Source organism: Lissotriton helveticus, chromosome 3_1, assembly GCF_964261635.1.
Source record: "Lissotriton helveticus chromosome 3_1, aLisHel1.1, whole genome shotgun sequence".
In the NCBI taxonomy this organism is placed as follows: Eukaryota; Metazoa; Chordata; class Amphibia; order Caudata; family Salamandridae; genus Lissotriton; species Lissotriton helveticus.
Window position 1 is genome coordinate 154,970,356 of NC_136061.1, and position 18,814 is coordinate 154,989,169.

Below are 18,814 nucleotides of genomic sequence, written 5' to 3' on the forward strand. Positions count from 1 at the left end.
TGTAATAGTTAATCAAAATATATATACAATCTTTGTTAAAATTTATTTGCAGGATTTGATAGGCCGGGGATTCTTTTATCTTCCGAATAGATAAGAAAGGGAGAGTGTTGGCAACATAAACCACGAGACCCCCCTTTGGTCTACCCATAGCTCCCCGGATTGCTGGGATGTGGAAGGTTTTATAGCCCACTAGATGGTTTGGGGTAGTTGACCATGTTTCCTGAAAACAACGTATCTGATGTTCCCTTACTGTTTCGAGCCACGGCTCTGATGTCAGCTTGGAACGCAAACCTGCAACGTTCCAGTATATTATGGAGAAATTCAAGCTGTTTCGGTCAGATGGTGAGTGGCAAACAGAGGATTTGGATGGAAGACGCTCTGATGGGATCGTAGTAATTTCAGTAATAATACTCAGATCGTTGGGCTGATGGAAATTTGTGTCAGTGGTACCCATAGTAGTTACCAGGAATTTGGTCATCGTTTCGTTTAAGGTGACATTACGAGATTCTACCGCAGTCCCAGACTGGGAGTTAGTAGTAATAGGAGAGAGTAATTCTGCTTGACCATGGGGTTTAAGCGGGTGTGACTGAAGACCGGAAGTTAGTGGAGTGATCGTAGTTTGTGGGGCCTGGATCTTACTTCTTATAGCCCTTAACGGTCAATCCACCATTTCTAGGCAATCGTACCTATTTCTTGTTGGGAAACCCTGCAAGCCCTCCAATGGATAGTAAGATCTGCCCAGTTGCCAGGGCTGGTTGTACCAATCTCTATTCCTATTTCTGTTTCTGTTTGCATAGCTATGGCTGTATCCAACCTGATTCCATTTCTCTTCCTGGGGATGTTGCCAGTTTGAAGTGGGAAGATATTGGTGTGTGTTCAGTGGGGGATAAAAGAAAGAAAGATGTTGGGCGTCAATTCCGCCCTTTTTTCCCCAGGGTTGGCCATGAACAAATATGGTCCACGGTACTAGGATCCCTGCAATTTACTATAATGCAGTCCCCTTGGATCGACTTATATTCATCACCTATCCATGTTACTCTGCGAACTGTAGAGATCCCGCCAGTATGGTGAGGCTCTAGTGGTCTATTTATGCTTAACCACTGGAGGACCTTATTCTTGAGTGACCAGGCGGATTCAACCATACCTTCGGTTAGTTCGGGAACACCTGTAAGAATAACCGTGTATGGGGTTGCCTCCGGTGGGGGGTGCACTGGACGCCTTGATCTTGGTGCCTTATTGGGTGCCAGCGAGAGTTGTGAGACCAACTTTTTGGAAGGTGAGATTGATGGTTTATTATTTGTAACTTGATTAACGTTTGTATCTGCTGTTGTATTTACAGGTTTCTTAGTTTGTACAGGTCCTGTTCCTGATGGAGTCTGGGGTGAATCAGTATATATTTTAGCCTTTTGCGCACTAGGCGCTGAATGATGCTGTTTTGCTGGTGGAACAGTATGCTTTAATTTCAAAGGCGGTGGAATGGTCATAGGAGACTGTTTAGTTCCTGCACCAGGTTGAGATTGTTGGGGAACTTTAGTAGGGTGAGTAGAATTTCCCTCCCTTTGGCCAGGTGGATGTGAGCTCATCACGCTATGGTGAGTGCGTGATAGGATTGCTATTTGAGCTTCCAAATTCCTTACAGTAATTTGTATAGGTTTTAAATGCTGGGAAAAAAGCTCTTTAATTGTAGTTAATATTTGCGAGGTAGATTTACAAACTTTACATGGATTATCTGTATCCTCTACAATAATGGTAGGTGATATAGAACTATTTTCAATTGGAGCATTTATACTTGGTTGTATGGTCTGTGGAAGTCGATCCCTCCCAGATTCCCTCCCAGATTCCAAGGGGGTGTCGGGCAACACTATGTTACCGCATGATGTAGTGTTTCCTCGTTTAGGGATGGCTCCTTCCCTCAGTCCCCGAGATTGCTTATCTATGGTTGATTCCATTATGCCGTGTGTTTGACAAGCCTCTAGGTCCGGGGTAACCTCTAAGTCATCTGATAGAAGGGAGTCGGACTCTGATTGCGTTACTGATAGATCCACAGAGCATGGTACTGTATGAGTATCTGCAACAGTCACAGATGGAGGGAGAAAAACGGTAGTAGGAGCTTGTTGGATGGGAGATGCCGCAGTTGCTAAAAGGCCCATAGAGGAGCGTTTCGCTTTAATGAGGTCCAAAGAAACTCTGCGTTCCAAAAGGGAAATAGTGTGTTCGATGGCCTCATTGGTCCGTGAAATAAATTGATCTATAGGACCAGTGATCTGGGCAACAGCCAGTGCAGTTTTTGTTTTGCTTCTGGTTCTTCCAGGCATGATGGATATATGCGGAATCCTGAGTTCAGAGACGCGTCGGGATTAGCAGCGGAAGTCAAGGGGGGTGGCCCGGTCCGGTCTCCACCGGTCACTAACGGGCAACAACGGGCCCGCCCTTGGCCCGGGCTTCGCCCGGCGTCCCGCGAGACGGGTCTGGTGCCAAATTTAAGCGCCGCCTGGCGCTTCCCCGTGTGGCGGAACACCGCAAGGGCCGCTGGACGTTGAAGTCCGCCCCTCGCCCGTCTCCTCTCGGCGGCCCCTGCTCCAGGTGACAGGTGAGCAGTCGGGCGGCGGGAGACAGGCGGGCGGGTCCGCATTTGTTTTCTTCTGGCAGCAAAGAGGTTCGTGGCTCGGTGTAACTGGAAACAGCAGCAGGCTGCTAACAGACGTGATCAGAAGTGGTTCCCCCACCCGATGGGGCTGGTGCCAAATTTAAGCGCCGCCTGGCGCTTCCCCGTGTGGCGGAACACCGCAAGGGCCGCTGGTCGTTGAAGTCCGCCCCTCGCCCGTCTCCTCTCGGCGGCCCCTGCTCCAGGTGACAGGTGAGCAGTCGGGCGGCGGGAGACAGGCGGGCGGGTCCGCAGTTGTTTTCTTCTGGCAGCAAAGAGGTTCGTGGCTCGGTGTAACTGGAAACAGCAGCAGGCTGCTAACAGACGTGATCAGAAGTGGTTCCCCCCAATAGTGAGTATTCTGTCTAAGGTTATCTGTCATTGCATTGGTACTTACATGTAAAAAAGGTTTAATAAAAAAATATTGCTGAAAAAAAAGGTCACCCAGACAACCTCAGTGAGTCTCAACTATGATTATGTTGTTAGGGTGACACTAGAAAGTTCTATATTCATTCTGAGTGTAACTTGATATTGCTGAAGTGATTGTCGTCATAGTGTTGGTTCGAAGCTGACTTTACTGAGCCATAAAAAAAAAAATCGATTAACTGTCTAACAGTGGAGAGAGTGACCATACAGAGTGGAGTAAGAGATGGGAAAATCCAGAGCATTTGGTTCTAATCAGTGACTTATAATATGTTTACCCTCACATGATTTTAGTGTTTCTGATGATTGGTAAGTGAGGTGGTATGACTACTATAGTGTACATTTTAAAGATACATATTAGGAAAATACTACACTAAGGGCCCGATTCTGATACAGTTAGGAATGGCTCTGACCCTCGGTCAGAGCCATCCTAACCGCATCGGACGTGCCAGTTCGGATTCCTTTCTGACCGAGCCATTCCGAAGGGCTCGGTTGGAAAGGAATCCGACTCGGTTTTCCGGGTGGCTTCCGACAGGCTCGGAGAGCCTGTCCGCCATCCGGAAACCCTTCAGAACTCCCCCAGCCAGCTATTTCCGGCCAAGGGAGTACAATGGCAATTTCCCCCCTGCCTTTCTGTCCTGGCCTTTCCGACACAGAATGGCATTGGGAAACTGTATTTCGGGGCCCCCAGCAGGGCCTTCATAGGTGCGAAGCCGCCGAATGGCAGCCAAGGGGGCACCAATGGCGCCCCCTGTTGATTCCTGCACCCGGTGGCAGGCTACTTGAGGTGCCTACCATGGGGTGCAGGGTTGAACTCCACCTCTGCACTCAACGATGCGAGCATGCCGTCTGTTCGGAATGCATGCTCCGATTGTTAAGTATAGGGTTGTGACAGAACAGGTTTCGGCTGCATCCCACTTGCTGATCCGGAACCATTGACAAGAGGTCATTCGGTTCCAGTACCTGACAGATGTCCGTCCGGCATCAGAATCTGCCCCTAAGTTGTTAGTCATAAGAAGTCTTGTGGATAGATCCTGATACACAATACTGGATAGCATTAACATAACCAAAGATAATTAGGAAAGCATGTGTCAAAATAGGGTTGATTTTGTTTATGATGCATTTTAACACATTCTAATGCAGTTATTTACTGGCAACTCAAATTAGATTAAACATTTGAAGACACAGCATTTTTGGATTTTCAGAATGATCTATAACATGTTCAAATGTTTTTTTTAGAAAAGATTGTGAAACTTGTGAATATTCCTGCATGTTTATCTATTTTTCAGATGTTATATTTGCACACACCTTTTTGGGCCCCTTATGACAAATATCGGATGTTTTGACTCTCTGTCAAGGATGCATATGGAAGTAAATGGTGACAAAGCATATAAGCATACAGAAGTAATTTATAGGTCTTTTAAAAATACAATCAGCATACAAATAACATAACCACCATTTCAAAAAGACCAACAAAACAAATATTCATCTGCGAAGAAAAGATGATCTCATATATGTTTAACATACACAGGATCAAGAATAAATATTTGCCATCATGCTCACTTGCAAAACTTGTTTTTAAATATTTATATGGTTTGATATGTCATGGATTTGTGTCCTGTTTGCTGGACTAACTTTTATGACATCAAAACAATTTGGTAATAAGATTGAAGTTGATAATGGTGCAACATGAACTTTAGAATGTTGATTTATACTTGATATTTTGTAAATATCAAGTGTAAAACTAATATGTACATGACTTGGCTTTTGAACTCAATTACTCATATGTGGTACAAAAGGTGTGATACCATGCAGAACAGCACTCCGTGAACCGTGTATGCAAAAATTAAGGAGTTATTTACCTTATGTAACTCTCTTTCTGGTGGATATTCTATCTAACTGCAGAATCCTCACATTGTGAATATTACCCCATGCATCATACTGTAATGCAAAAACCTTCATCACAACAAGATGATTTGAACGAAGAAGACTGATCTGGTAACTGTAAAAGTCCAAAAGAGCAATAATTTAACAGTGCCCAGTGCAAGACCTTGTTGGCCGAAAAATAAAACAAACAACAAAACATCCCACACCAAGCCACAAATTTGCCCCAGCGACCGGTGTGCACTGACTTTGTAGAAGGGCACCTAGCTACCAGGATTACATCAAAACCTCCTCAGGAAAATCAAATGGAATCGACTGCTGCCGTTTTATCTTCCCACATGGAGGTTGTGCAGACCCGAATGCAAAACCCTGTCCTGCTGCTGCGACACACGAGCAACAAGAAGCGGCAGCTTGATCAGAGAACAGATGCTCATGCCCATAAATTACAGGCATCACACTCTTCGAGCAAAATCCAGAGGCACTAGGATGATTTGAGCCTGGTCGGGCTTCATCTTTTTGAGAACTCGAGGCAGTAAAGGCAGAGGAGGAAATTCATATAGGACTACCAAGCTCCACTGGAATGCATCTCAGAGAGAGCATCTTCTTGGGCCTCCAGAGCACCAAATTGTTGACACTGCACATTACAGCTGGTGGTGACAAGATCTAGCATGGGTTCTCTCCATTGCTGGAAAGCGCCCTGCACCACCCTGGGATGTAGTTGCCATTTGCGATCCACTAGGTGGCAGAGGTTATGCCAGGTGGTGCACAACCAGAGAAACGTCCTGGCAAGTCAGCCACTTTCAGAGGCATGGAGCTTTCTGGCACACACCCTGCCCCACATGGAGGAGGTGGTGTCTGTGAAAACCTTTGCAAGCCTCCTTTGAAGGTTGTCAGGAAGGCCTTCACTGCCTAACTGATCACTCTCAAGTCCAACAGACAGATGTGGAGTTGAGTTTCCAATGGAAACCAGAGTCCTCTGATCTCCACTTCTCTCAGATTGCCTATCCACCCAGCAGTGACGTGACAGTCACTATTGTCAGGTCTGGGTGAGGTAAGGTGAGGGCTCTGCCCCTGGCTGAACTGTAGTCAAGCAGCTACCACTGCAGTTTCCTCCAAAACCTGGATGAAATCTAACAGGTTCCCCTGGTCATGGACCCACTGAGGCTTCAGAACTTACTGCAGAGTGCGGATGTGCCACCTGGCATATTCCATCAGCAGGATAAAGTAGGCAACAGTCCCAGTAGTCTGACAATCATCCTCATTAAAATCCAGGAGAGAGGCTGAAACATCAGGCTCAAAGCCTAAATTTCCTGGATTCTTCACTTCAGAGAGTAGGCACAAAATTGCATCGTATCCAGGATGGCTCCGGTGAGTGAGAGCACCTGTCAAGGAGTAAATGGTGATTTGAGCATGTTGATAGAGAATCTTAATGATGTGAGAATGTTGACCATCATCTGGAGGTGGTCCACAACTGCCTGGGGCGAGCCTGCCTTCAAAAGCCAGTCATTGAGGTAAAGGTGGACTAGATCACTCGATCTCCAAAGGTGTGTTGCAACCATATCCATCACTTTTATGAGCACTTGAGGGACACTGGTGAGGCCAAAAAGGAGCACTGCAAACTGAAATGCTTCTGGCATACTGTAAAATGCAAGCAACTCCTATGGGCCTACAGTCCATGAACACAGAAATAAGCGAGCAGCAAGTCCAATGCTACCATCCTGTCTCCAGGATAAACAGAACCTAGACCAATGTGAGCATCTTGAACTTGTCTTTTGCAGAAAGGCGTTTAGAGGGAGATAGGACTTTAGCATGAGGAAGTAGTAGGAGTAACATGCAGTTCCTGCTTCGAAGACTGGAACACTCTCTTTGGGCACTTTGGCCAAGAGGGCTTACACTGCATGCTGCAAAATGGACATTTGGTTCTCCATCTCTGATGGGCTGGAGGGGGGGTTGAAGGTGCAGCAGAGTTTGAAGAAATGGGAGGGTGTAGCCCTGTTGGACAATTAGAAGGACCCATCGGTCAGATGTAATGGCTTGTCGCATTTAAAGCAACTGTCAGATCCTGCCTATCATAGGGTGGCTCACTAAAGAGGTTTTGAAGTTGTCAGCACTGGAGGGGGAACAGAATTAGCTTCACAAAGTTCATGATGGCCTGGGCGCTGTCTCTCTGAATCAGATGCGGACGGTATTGGAAGGCACTGGCTTATCCCTGTAATGGACAAAATTATTGGAAAAGCTGTCTAGAAATACTGAAAGAGCAAGCTGTTACCCAACTCCATCTAAAGTGCTCTAGGGCAGAATCTGCTTTCTCACCAAAGAGGCAAGAGTCATCAAATGGCATATCACTTAAGAATGCCTCGACATTACTGGAGAAGGCCACAGACATCATTCAGGCATAGCACTGAAGCACCACAATAGTGCCGATAGCCTGATCCAAGCAATCTGTTGTGTCCAGGACACAGCAGTTAACACATTTAGCAGCATCCCATCCATCCTGAGTAGTTTGGGCGACAGGTGCCCGCAAATCCTCTGGGACTGCCCGTAAGATCTGACTGGCCACGTCCCATAAAGCATGGGTGTAGCACATCAGAAGGCAACTGGAATTCACTCATCGTAAGGCAAGGTTGGCTGAAATGAAATATACACTTCCCAAACATTTCCATCTATATTGACTCATGGTCATGTGGGATCGTAGGAAAGGGACTTGAACCACCAACTTTCTAGCATAGGATGCCGCGTGAGAAAGTCAGGGTCTCTAGGTGCTAGTCTGTGGAGTGTCCGTAAGAGCCTCATTGAAGGGCACGAGAGGTTGGGTAGTGGCCTGGCCAGGATGAAGGACCTCTGTGAAGACGTTAGTTTTATCCCCCCATGGTGGGGAGCTACAGGCCAAGGAATTTTGCATCTCGTCTGATCACAAATAACTTGGGGAAAGACCATTTCTGAGTCTGAAGAGATGTCTAACCCACTATCATTCTGTAATTCTTCATACCAATTGCCCTCATTATATTGTGGGAATTATTTTTCCTCGTCATCATAGTGCTGGTTATCATTGGAATTCAATCCGAAAATCCAGCTTGTGTGCACGGCCGATTGGTAAATGTAGCGTATCAGAATCTAACATACTGAGATCCGGTAGGTTTGGGACGAGGCAGAGGCTGAGATGAGTTCAGCGTGGAGTTGGAATCCACTATAGGGTGCACCTTCTTCTCCGCCATTGGTGTTGATGTCGAAGGGGCCCACGCAGGGACTGGCGCCGTGACTGAAGTCGAAACTGTAGCTAGTAGAGAACCCAAAGCTGGTTCGAGAGGCACAGATGATGCCAACTAAAGGCCCCTGCAGATGCTTGACGCCGAATTACGTTCCAGAGTGAGCTGGTAGCATACTGGAAATACACAGTGTGGCCTCCTTGAAGTCTTCAACTTACTATGATGATGCTGCATTAGGACCAGGCTCGGAATCGGCTCTCCAAGTGCAGGGTGAAGTGGCACCTTGATGCTCTCGCATCTTTTCTAGAGGATGAGAAGGGGCCAACTCCTGCTTGAATATCGTATGTGTCTTCTTGGACTTCCCCGAAGAATCTGCCTGTAATGAGGAATAACTTTGAGAGCAGTACCTTCCTTTCGACCTTGACCAATCGGGGAGTGGAGTCTTGCAGTGTTTAGCTACAGAGAGCTTTGTGATCCTATTTGTATTGGGTTCATCTAGGAGCAGACATACCTGATGGGGCTCTGTCACAGACATCTGTTTGTGAATGTCCCTACAAGGCTTAAACCCTGTCATTTTTAGAGAAGATATTTGCAGACAAGTAAAATTTTGAAACGTAAGAAAATCTCATAATATACTAAGCAGTTGTGCTTCAAACCCATGGTGAAAGGTGCAGAAAAAGGGAACTGACATCAGAGTGCATGGGTGGTACTTATTTTTGGGGGATAATCAATTTATATTGTTTTAAAGATGAGTGGTACTTATATGCAGCTCCATTGGCATTTCTGAAGCAGAACGACGTAGATGTGGAGCTACGCGACACCACAGATCGGCATGTGTTAGTACTGTACCTGCATTTTCTTGATTCAACTTGATTCCTGAGGAATATTCATAAGGTGAGGAATATGCAGTTAGAAGTATCAATCACCAATTTATTTGCAGACCCCTAGTGGTAAGCTCTAAATGTAAAAGTTATGCCTCACTTACTGCATGGAGTAATAGTATTGCTACCTCAGGGTGTTACCTATAGATTTAGCCCCAAACTCTGAATGAGTGTGTCTGTGTCTTCTTCAGCATGGTTTCATAGTCAAGTCCTGTCTATCAAAATTACAATCTTTTACCAGAGAATGAAGAATGAGTAACCTTTGGAAACACTTTTGATTAAGGATGCTCTATCCATCTGCAGATGCATCTTCTAAAAATGGTTTCAAGCATCAGAGGGGATCCGAAATACATTCCAGCAATTCACCCATTCAAAACTAGGTAGTGCCAATGCATCCCAGATGCCATCCACAAGGTGGTCGTGGAGGGGTGGTCACAATACTAACTGATAAACCCGCTAAATAAAGATACCATCTGGTATTGCCAAAAAACAGAACATTCGTAGAAGAGGGTGAGAAGCAATCTGTGGAAAGACAGTTTCCCCTTACAAAAAGTGCAACTCAATATGGATAGCTGGGCTTAAAATGAACACTTTTCACAGGAAATTTGTCAGATTTCTAGAGAATGACAAGAGGAGCATTTGAGGAAGATGAGAAGATAGATGTTCAGACCAAGAAATGTTGCAGCACTGCTTGCTCAAAAAGACCCTCTATCCTCATCATCTAATTCAAGGCAGATGTGCGTTATAAGATGAATTTATGAAGATGGAAAACAAATGTATGAGATAGGCACCACACTTTTAAGTGCAGACATAGCTCCTGCAGTGTGGGGCTTGTTTGGACATATATGCAAGGGTTGTTTTTGTTTCAAGCACAGTTTTAGAAACTATGGCAACCATGGTCTTTATTGAACTACTAAGTCACTTCAGGAAATAATTACTACTGTGGGTGAACTGCTGAAAAGTATCCTGTAGGATACCTGGGTTACTTCTAAAAAAATGGTCTGCAGAAGGAGTATCCAATAATAGTGCTTCTTTTATTTGCAACTCTAAGTGATATGTATTTTGAGATTATGTTGAATTTATGATCATACACAGGTCCTCAATCTGGACATATCGCAAATACTGGGATATGAAATATATGGGTGGAAAACCATTAGGTTCTCAGCGATTTCCTTCAATTGGCCATTTTACCTTGCCATTCCAAGTTCTGGAAGTATCAATGAGGGACAAAATGTGGATTAGGTTTTCCCTCATTCAGAGCTGTAAAACTCTGAATTTGGACATTTTTACACAAAGTTTGCAGGTATTCTCAGGAAAAATGTCCAGATTAAAAACTGCTGTTCCAAGTGTTATTTACTTAGAGCTCAGATGTTTGCACCCAAAACCTATTGTGCACCAGTCAGAATGAGGCTAACAGTGAGAAGCTGGCATTGTATATGGTGCTCACTTGCAAGTATAGCACCCTGCACTTATCCAGGCAATCCTTATGGTGATTTTAGTTGTCTTAGGCAACCATAGAAAGCTCCACTATTTTGATGTATGGTTTGGTCTCCACCTGAAGACCATTGTGTATTATGCCACCTACGTACTCTATTGACAAAGCATTGTGTGTATCGTGTTTATATCTCCGGGTAGGAGATAATACAATGTGTTAGTGAGTGCTAATAATAAATACATATTTTTAAACTACACTGTGTTTTTTTCACTTAATCTAGAACATAAGATTAAGCACTGGTAAAATAAGCTGCTTTACACTCCTTCTGGACTAAGCTGGAAGGCTGCTCTCCACAGCTACCACTTATAGTGCTTCCTAAGGTTGTCTAAGACCACTAAAATCAACATAATCGTTGCCTTTATTAGTTCAGGGTGCTACACTTATATAAGTGAGCACCTTAAACTAAACCAGCTTCGTACATTAGAGATGGCAGATTATCATCCACGTTTGATTTGTTTATGTTTCATCCCTTACCACAAGAGAAACCTGCTTTGATGACGAACTGGACTCGACATTTGAAGATGATGGGGAAGATGATGATGTAGAAGATTCAGAGTTGCCTTCAGAGACCCTCTTCCTCTTCAACCTAGGAACATCGTCGTCGTGCTCTCTTGCTGTTTTAAGAATAACCAGGAATAAGATTCCATGAATTTATAACTATTCAGTATAATTTGCATTTTTTCCGTTCTTAATAATAGTGTAAATAAATCTGCAGTTTCAGCTAGAATATTAAAATATATACTAGCAAAGGTACATCATTATACAGTCATATTTTTTTTAATTTGATTTGCTTTTCTTCTAACTGAAGTAGCTCTTTTCCTTTAGAAGTAATGCGGTTTGAAAAGAGACTAATACAGATACTAAATATCTTCAATTTTTTTTAATTCAATTTATTTATTAAAAAAGTCATTGAGTGCAACAAATAAGTAGGTCACAAAGACGTCACAAAAACATCAAACTTCCTACTAAGGAAAGTGGAACTGTTTATCCTAAATCAACATTTAAGATGGATTCTAGGCAGTTATTAAAAACTGAGGAGATATTCAAGCAGCAAAATAAAATCTCATTGGAGAAAGATGTTTCTAGCCATGCTGCAATAAGCTCAGCTTGCTACATCTCTCCTCCTGACCTGCATTCCTACACGCATGAAAACCTGTGGGCAAACAAGGTAAATGGGCAGCCTGGAGTATCCATTGGTTAGCCAATGGGCATCTTTTAAAGGTGGCAGGCAACAGAACCTCCATCCAAAAATTGCAAATTAATGTACCAAATGCCTGACGTTCCCTCAAACTCATTCAGAGGTCAGGAATTTTGGGTGGTGTTCTGACGGCAGATCTGCCATTGACTCCCCCCCACCCTTTTGACAGGAAATCATTGTTAGTAACTTGTTGCTAGTACATAAGTGGTTCTGACTTCATGACTAATGACCATTGTTTCCTATAGAGCACTGCCAGCTACACGGCAGTGGTCCAAGCCAGGAAAAAAAGTTTACGTCGCGCTCTGGGCAAAAGCTTCCTGCAAATCAAAGACACTTGTTTAATTTTTTAATGTAGAGAGGGCCTTGTCTTGAGAGTCTGTCTTTGGAAAAATATAGAAGTGCTGATAGATTTGCCTTGCCACCCAGGTTATTATATTTCCTGAAAGGGCTCTTGCCCTGGAGGCGGCAGCTGTGTGACCTAGAAAACACCACTAGTACAGTAGCAAACTGTAAATGTGATAGACTAGCTGCAGCTCTGAAACTTTAGCAATTATCTGAAATCTTTGTAAAATATTGCCATGGTTCTTGAGATAGGCTTTGAGCTGTGTGGTGCTGTACGATAAAAAGTAATATGGCGATGTAAAGAACAAGTTACTTACCTTTGGTAATGCCTTATCTGGTAGAGACTCTATCTAGCCACAGATTCATTACCTTAGAATTATACCCAGGCGTCAGACTGTATATGGAATTTTTTGTGAGCAGTACCCCTGTGCACCAGTTGTTGGTGTTGTTTGGCTTCGCATGGTGTCATTGGCAGTGACGTATGCAGTATCTATATAGGGGCTACTCCAGCACACTAAAGTCAGTTTTGGTTTCACGAGTTTCAGCACCAGGAATGAGGACCAACAAAGAACATTTACCACTGGTGTGGAAACCTGGAGTCCTGAAAAGGGAAAAACTCTTTTCCTAGAATTCCATTGGCAGACGAGCGAGGATAGGTGGATATTAAGGAACTGTGGCTAGATAGAGTCTCTACCAGATAAGGCGTTACGCGTTACCAAAGGAAAATAACTTGGTTATCTGATAAAGATTTCTAGCCATAGATTTCCCTACCTTAGAATTGTTACCTGAGTAATACCTTCCCGGAGTTGGGTCTGCGAAACCGTTTCACACAATAAAAGTCCTGCAGGACCGAACGGGCAAAGTGCACATCCCGAAGAACCTGACTGTCCAGGCAGTAGTGCTTGCTGAACATGTGCAGAGAAGCCCAGGTTGCACCCTCGCCAGGGCGGGAACTCAACATGCTAACGCAGTGGTCGCAGCCTTAACTCTGCTGGAATGATCAAGAAAACCCTCAGGGGGTTGCTTCTTGGCTAGTGCATAGCAGATTTTAATACAAAGTACAATCCTTCAGGAGATAGTCTATTTCTGAACAGCGTACCCCTTCTTTGCTCTGACATACCCCAAGAAGAGTTGGGGGTCCACCTGGAACTCTTTCGTGTGGTCAAAGTCGAACGACAACGCTCTTTTTGGGTTCAGTCATTGGTGTTACTCCTCTTCCTACTCAGTGGAGTGTAAAAGACAAGCAGGTTGATGGATTGGCCAACATGAAAGGGAGTGACCACCTTTAGAAGAAAGGAAGCTCTGGTACAAAGGACCTGCTTGTCGTGGAAGATGTTTAGATAGGGAGGCTTAGACGACAAAGCCTGGAGCTCACTGATCCGCCGTATGGATGTTATGGCCACTAGGAAGGCCGTCTTGATGGTAAGGAGCCTGAGAGGACAGTTGTGCAGTGGTTCAAAAGGATTGCATATTAGAAAGGTGAGTACTAGATTATGGTCCAACTGAGGAATGATGAAGGTGTGAACATGTGTTGAAGACCTTTCAAAAAACCTATTTCCAACAGGGGATTTGTACAGGAATAGCTGATCTAGCAACCGCAGAAAGGCTGAGATGGCAGAAAGATAGTTATTTTAGGTGCACGAAGCAGAGCTCTCCTGGGAAAGAGAAAGAATAAACAGAAGGACCTAAAAAGGGGAGCAGAAAGAGGGTCAACCTGTTTTTCCACATACAATACTACAAACTTGCCCCAACTGCAGGTGTATACTGTCTTGATAGAGGGATGCCTGGCTGCCAAGATAACATTGCAGCCTTTGGGTGGAAGTTTGAAAGATGTCAACTGTCGCAGCTAAATCTCCATGTAAGAAGGCGAAGTGTTGACAGTTTTGGGTGGAGAACTCTCCCCAGCTACTGTAACAGCAGTAGCTGCCTGAACGGAGGACTGATAGCCATGCTCAACAGCTCTGGATACCAAGATTCCTGAGCCCAGTCTAGAGCCACAATGATGACCTGGGCCCTGTCATTCCTAATCTTCTTAAAAACTCTGAGCAGGAGTGCTACGGGTAGAAAGGTGTACAGGAGGCCTGAGCTCCACTCAAGATGCCTTGGAAACTCCAATTTGTAAAACGTCTGACATTGCGCGTACTCTGCAGTTGCGAACAGATCTAACCTAGGCTCCCCCACTGCTGACCTTGCACCACCTCCGGAATGGAGATGCTATTCTTGATCCACTAGCCATCTTCGTCTGATTTCGTCTGCCTTGGCATTCAGAGAGCCCGCCAGATGTTGAACCAACAAGAGAATTTTCCAGCCATGTCCAGAAGCCTCTTGACAAAGAGTCCATGACCCCACTCCCTGTTTGTTGCAGTACCGCATGACGGTAGTGTTGTATGTGTACACATGCACTAATCGTCCCTGGATAGAGGGTAAAAAGGCTTTCAATGAGGTGACAAATCTCAAAAACTCTTTGACAAAAGTTGGAAAAAAAATTGTCAAAAAATGACTAGGAGTAGCTCTCTACAGATCTGCACTGGCGCTGAAAGAAAATAAATGACATCATTAGCGGGCTGTGATGGCGCCTATATAGGCACAGCATACATCACTTCAGTGGAAGACTATGCCACATGGAGCCAAATGACACCCCCTACCGGCACGCAGAGGTACAGCTTACTAAAAATTTCCGGTTTCAGTCTGACGCCTGGAGATAATTCTAAGGCAAGACGTCTCTACAGATACATATTTTAATGGCACTAGAATAAAAAAATACTTTTTTGTTTTTTAGCACAAACCACCCTAATGAGCCTCAAAGCATAGTACAGCAACATGATGGGTATCTTGTATACCACTGCACATCCAACACTTTTCACCCGGGGGTTACACTTTTCACCTGGGACAACCCCCACCGCCAACGTGGTCGGTGGGCGTTGGCTTTTTCAAGGCTCAATGAAATTATGACTCTTTTGACCTATATGTATGTTGTTCACGGATATGAGTTGTATTCACCTGTAGCCTCTGCTGTTCTCTAGTACTGTTCAGTTAGTCTGTCTCTAAGTCGAATCACTATCGATAGTGATTATGTTTTTTTTTGTTACTGAATACATTTGTATTTGAGGTAATCAGCCCGGAGTTTAAATTTGCTTAAAGAATTAAAATTGAAATTTTTGGTCCTTTGCGCATTTCCATGACAGTGTTGATTGTCCAATGGTCAGGGGAAAGCCCAAAGAAGTGCAGTGAGAAACCCCAGTTACCCTGCATACAATAAAAGAAGAAGAGTAACTTAGACGGGACAAGTCCTATGGGTATTAATATCTTTTTTCTCCATACTGTAGTGGTGCACTGCTGAAGATAACGAATAGCCTTGATTTTAAATGTCCAAGACGATTTAGCTTTTAAGTAGAATGTTTTGTACATTTTTATACCTTTTAAAGATTTTAACAAAAGCTGTATATTGTTTTACTAATAACTAATTATGTACAATACCCTGAATTTTACTCAATTGGTTTTAAAGACTAAGGTCTAAATAAACAGAGTTTTTCTCTCTCTCAGTGTTGATTGATGGGCATACCATGGAACAGGTGCCCGCAAAGCACATGGAGGAAAACAAGAAATTTCCGCAGGCTTTGCGCCAACCCAGCTGGTATTTCAGAATGAACCCTGTGCTCTTTGCGGTCTTGAGTAAAACCAAAGTACACCAGATAATTCGGTTTCTGTCGTATTCAAGACAGGGACCTTTTTTGACTAATGAGGGAATCCCTCTTTCAATAAGGGAATTCATGCTTACTTGTGGAACTTTTGGAAGAAGGTTCCTAATCACCAAGCACATCCGTAGGATACAAGAGCCATGACACTGAGGACACATACAAGGGACAGCCTGTGTGCTATGAGTTCACTGGGTCATAATCCCTGCCTTTATGCGGAGGCATTGGAGGAATGGCTAGTCTAAAGTCACAGACTGCACTCTCTCTTGCAAGAGACATCCTATTCTCTCCACAAAAGGCAGTGTAGCATGCATTATGCAATCACAGAGAAGCAAACAGGGTGTGCTGTGTGCAGGAGGACAGATGCACTGTGAAGGGCGCTGCTGACCAACATTCGATGTATGAATTTATGTACTCATGTGACTTATAATGCAGAAGCCCAGTTAAAAAGCAGTGAAGTTCTGTATTGGGGTTTTTAGTGGGTAGTGGAGAGCAAGAGAAAGATGTAATTGGGAGACCAGGATTACTGAATTAAAAGCAATTGTTTATAGATTAGAGGAGAAGACTGCTGGCTTGACGCTTAAAAGGAATACTGGGCAACCTAGTGCAGCCGAGCTTCAGTGAGAGAGGGTACAACAGGATGGATGGTGGAAACCAACAGTGATGGTCTAGACTTAATGTGTTTATCCTGTGATGAAGTCTACCTTTTGGCTCCATGCAGAAAATGAGAATGAATGCACCCTAACATAGCTGGACTGGGATCTCGTTCCTGACCATTGGAAAATAACAGGAGAACGGGTTTCCTGATTCGCAGTACTTCATTGACAATCTTAAGTTTGGTCGCTAGGTCCAATGGGGTACCAGAGGTGACTTATTCACAGCCATGAAATGGGTCCTAAATGTGATGTGAGTGGGCAGCAAGCAACAAGGCAGTCCTTCTCAGATGGCACAGTTTAGTGGGACAACTCGCTACTTGAGTGCACCAAGTGCAGTTCACATTACCCTGCACCCACTATTGTCTACAGCCAGGTACACGTTATAAAATATTAGCCCATTCGTATAATTTAATTCACTGCTCTCACGCATTTCTCCATTTAAATATACTACTTCTATAGGCTATTGTATACCATAAACGTGAGCAAATGTTGTATCAATATAGCAAACAACACAACAGCACTTCAGCAGGTATTCCAGCAGGCAATCTGATGCCTATCAAATCTACACTTCACTCCACCACATTCCTGATTTCTGAGAAATATACATTTGACCACATCTTTACAATTCTGAGCCATCAACACTGGTTTCCATTAAAGGTTCGGATACAATATAACATGTCTCACCATCAAAGCACCGGACTCAGATAGTCCTAGCTAGCTAGCAGATCTTCTGAAACTTTTAGGAGGCATGAATGAGAGTATAGGATCAAGATCACTCTTTAACTATAAATACCGAAATTCAGAATAACCCAAGCCCTTGGGCAATCAGTCTTTGTGCAGGAGCGACAATCTAGAACATCCTGTTTATCCAATTAAGAACATTGCCATTACAAAAACAGCTACAAACTTATCTTTTCAAGTTGCATTGGGAGTTTCAAGCACTCGAGAGAAATCAGCTTACTAAAGACTGATTAAGACAGCCCCCCTTTATCAATGGCCATGTTTGCATTCTCTTGCTCCCTTCCCGTATCTCTGATTGACACCAGGTCCTCAGTATGGGAGGTCATTCCCTTTCCCCCACTCCGTTTTCAAACCTCAGATTGGTAACGGGCCATAGGGCCAGGGTTGCCTTCACTGTTTTTGCCTACAGTGTTTTTGCCCACAGTTGGATTTCCACTCTCCTCTCATTACTTTCCCTAGGTAGTTAAACACTTCTACTTCCACTCATGTTGCTTCTCTGTACACATATGATCTCACATTTCCTCTAATGTAATACGTAAGGTGATCTAATACCGCTTAATACAGTAGTGCTATAGCAAAATATAACTACATAAATAGAATTAGAGCCTAGGCTTGTGTGGTATTTTATTAGCATCACCATATAAGCACAAGTGTAAAAGACCTGAAAACATTTCATCACACTACATCGTACATTTTTCGTCACAGAGTCAAATCTTTCAACATGAGGAAAGTTTTCTCTCGCCTACACAGTACTTTGTATTGGATTCCTCATTTATATACTGCCACAACGTAAAACCTGTTTAGTTAATATTTTTACAAAGTACAAAGATATCAACTTACGTGTCTGTGGTGAATCATTATACATTTCTGAATATGGCCTGTGAAAGAAATTCAAAGAAAATCAGTCGAAGCACCTCACAGATCTATTGCAGTACAGTGACAAGGTAGTTTTTTTAGTAAGCTCCAATACTAGCTTTTCTAATATGCCTGAAAGATAAATACATGTTCTATTGGCACACTTGGCAGCCCCAGAGACTTGCAACCAGCTGCAGCTGCAGAAAAAACACGAAAGTTAAGTGTGTTTTAAGCACAGGAACAGAACCACAGCTTTAGAAACGCACTTCTTTAGTGCAATTTCTGATTTATCTAGTCATAATAATACATCTTTAATTAGGTTAAATGGTGGAATGGGCAGAGACATCTGCTAGCTTTTAAAGTAGTTTCTGCCTAAACCTATATGAAGTTAAATTTTTTGTGATGGGATTTTCATAACACTATAGTGATTTCCGTCCTTTGCCATGGGCAGAAAATAATATGCTAAATTTTGAAGTATTGTCAGGGAATTTCTGAGAATATCAGTCAAAATGCCAGTAACTGCTAATAAAGCAACTACTTAGAGAGGCATGATCTCCAATGGAAAATTCGTTAATGTCTTTTTTGACTTTCTACAACTGTAAATGTACCCCCTAAATCGAGTTACATTATCAATGCAAAGAAACCAGAGCAAACCAGGGCTATATGTAGGTAATTGTAAATTACCGATTCGAAAATACCGAATTTTACAGATTCGGTATTTTCGAAACGGTAATTGCAATGTAGATAATAATTCGGTAAAAAATACAGAATCGGTAAGGCCCGATAGGAATGAA

General features: G+C 43.5%; 1 protein-coding gene across 4 annotated transcripts in view; it reads right to left on the reverse strand.

Moving 5' to 3' along the window:
• The window catches only part of GTF2IRD1 (GTF2I repeat domain containing 1), a 1,361,292-nt gene that overhangs the window by 34,653 nt on the left and 1,307,825 nt on the right, over positions 1 to 18,814 (reverse strand). For all 4 annotated transcript variants that reach the window (XM_078679432.1, XM_078679431.1, XM_078679429.1 and 1 more), the window contains 2 exons: positions 18,006 to 18,043; positions 11,008 to 11,147 (listed from right to left, as the gene is read on the reverse strand). In XM_078679432.1, coding sequence (XP_078535558.1) covers positions 11,008 to 11,147; positions 18,006 to 18,043 — 178 coding nt within the window. The remainder of the gene's footprint in view (positions 1 to 11,007; positions 11,148 to 18,005; positions 18,044 to 18,814) is intronic.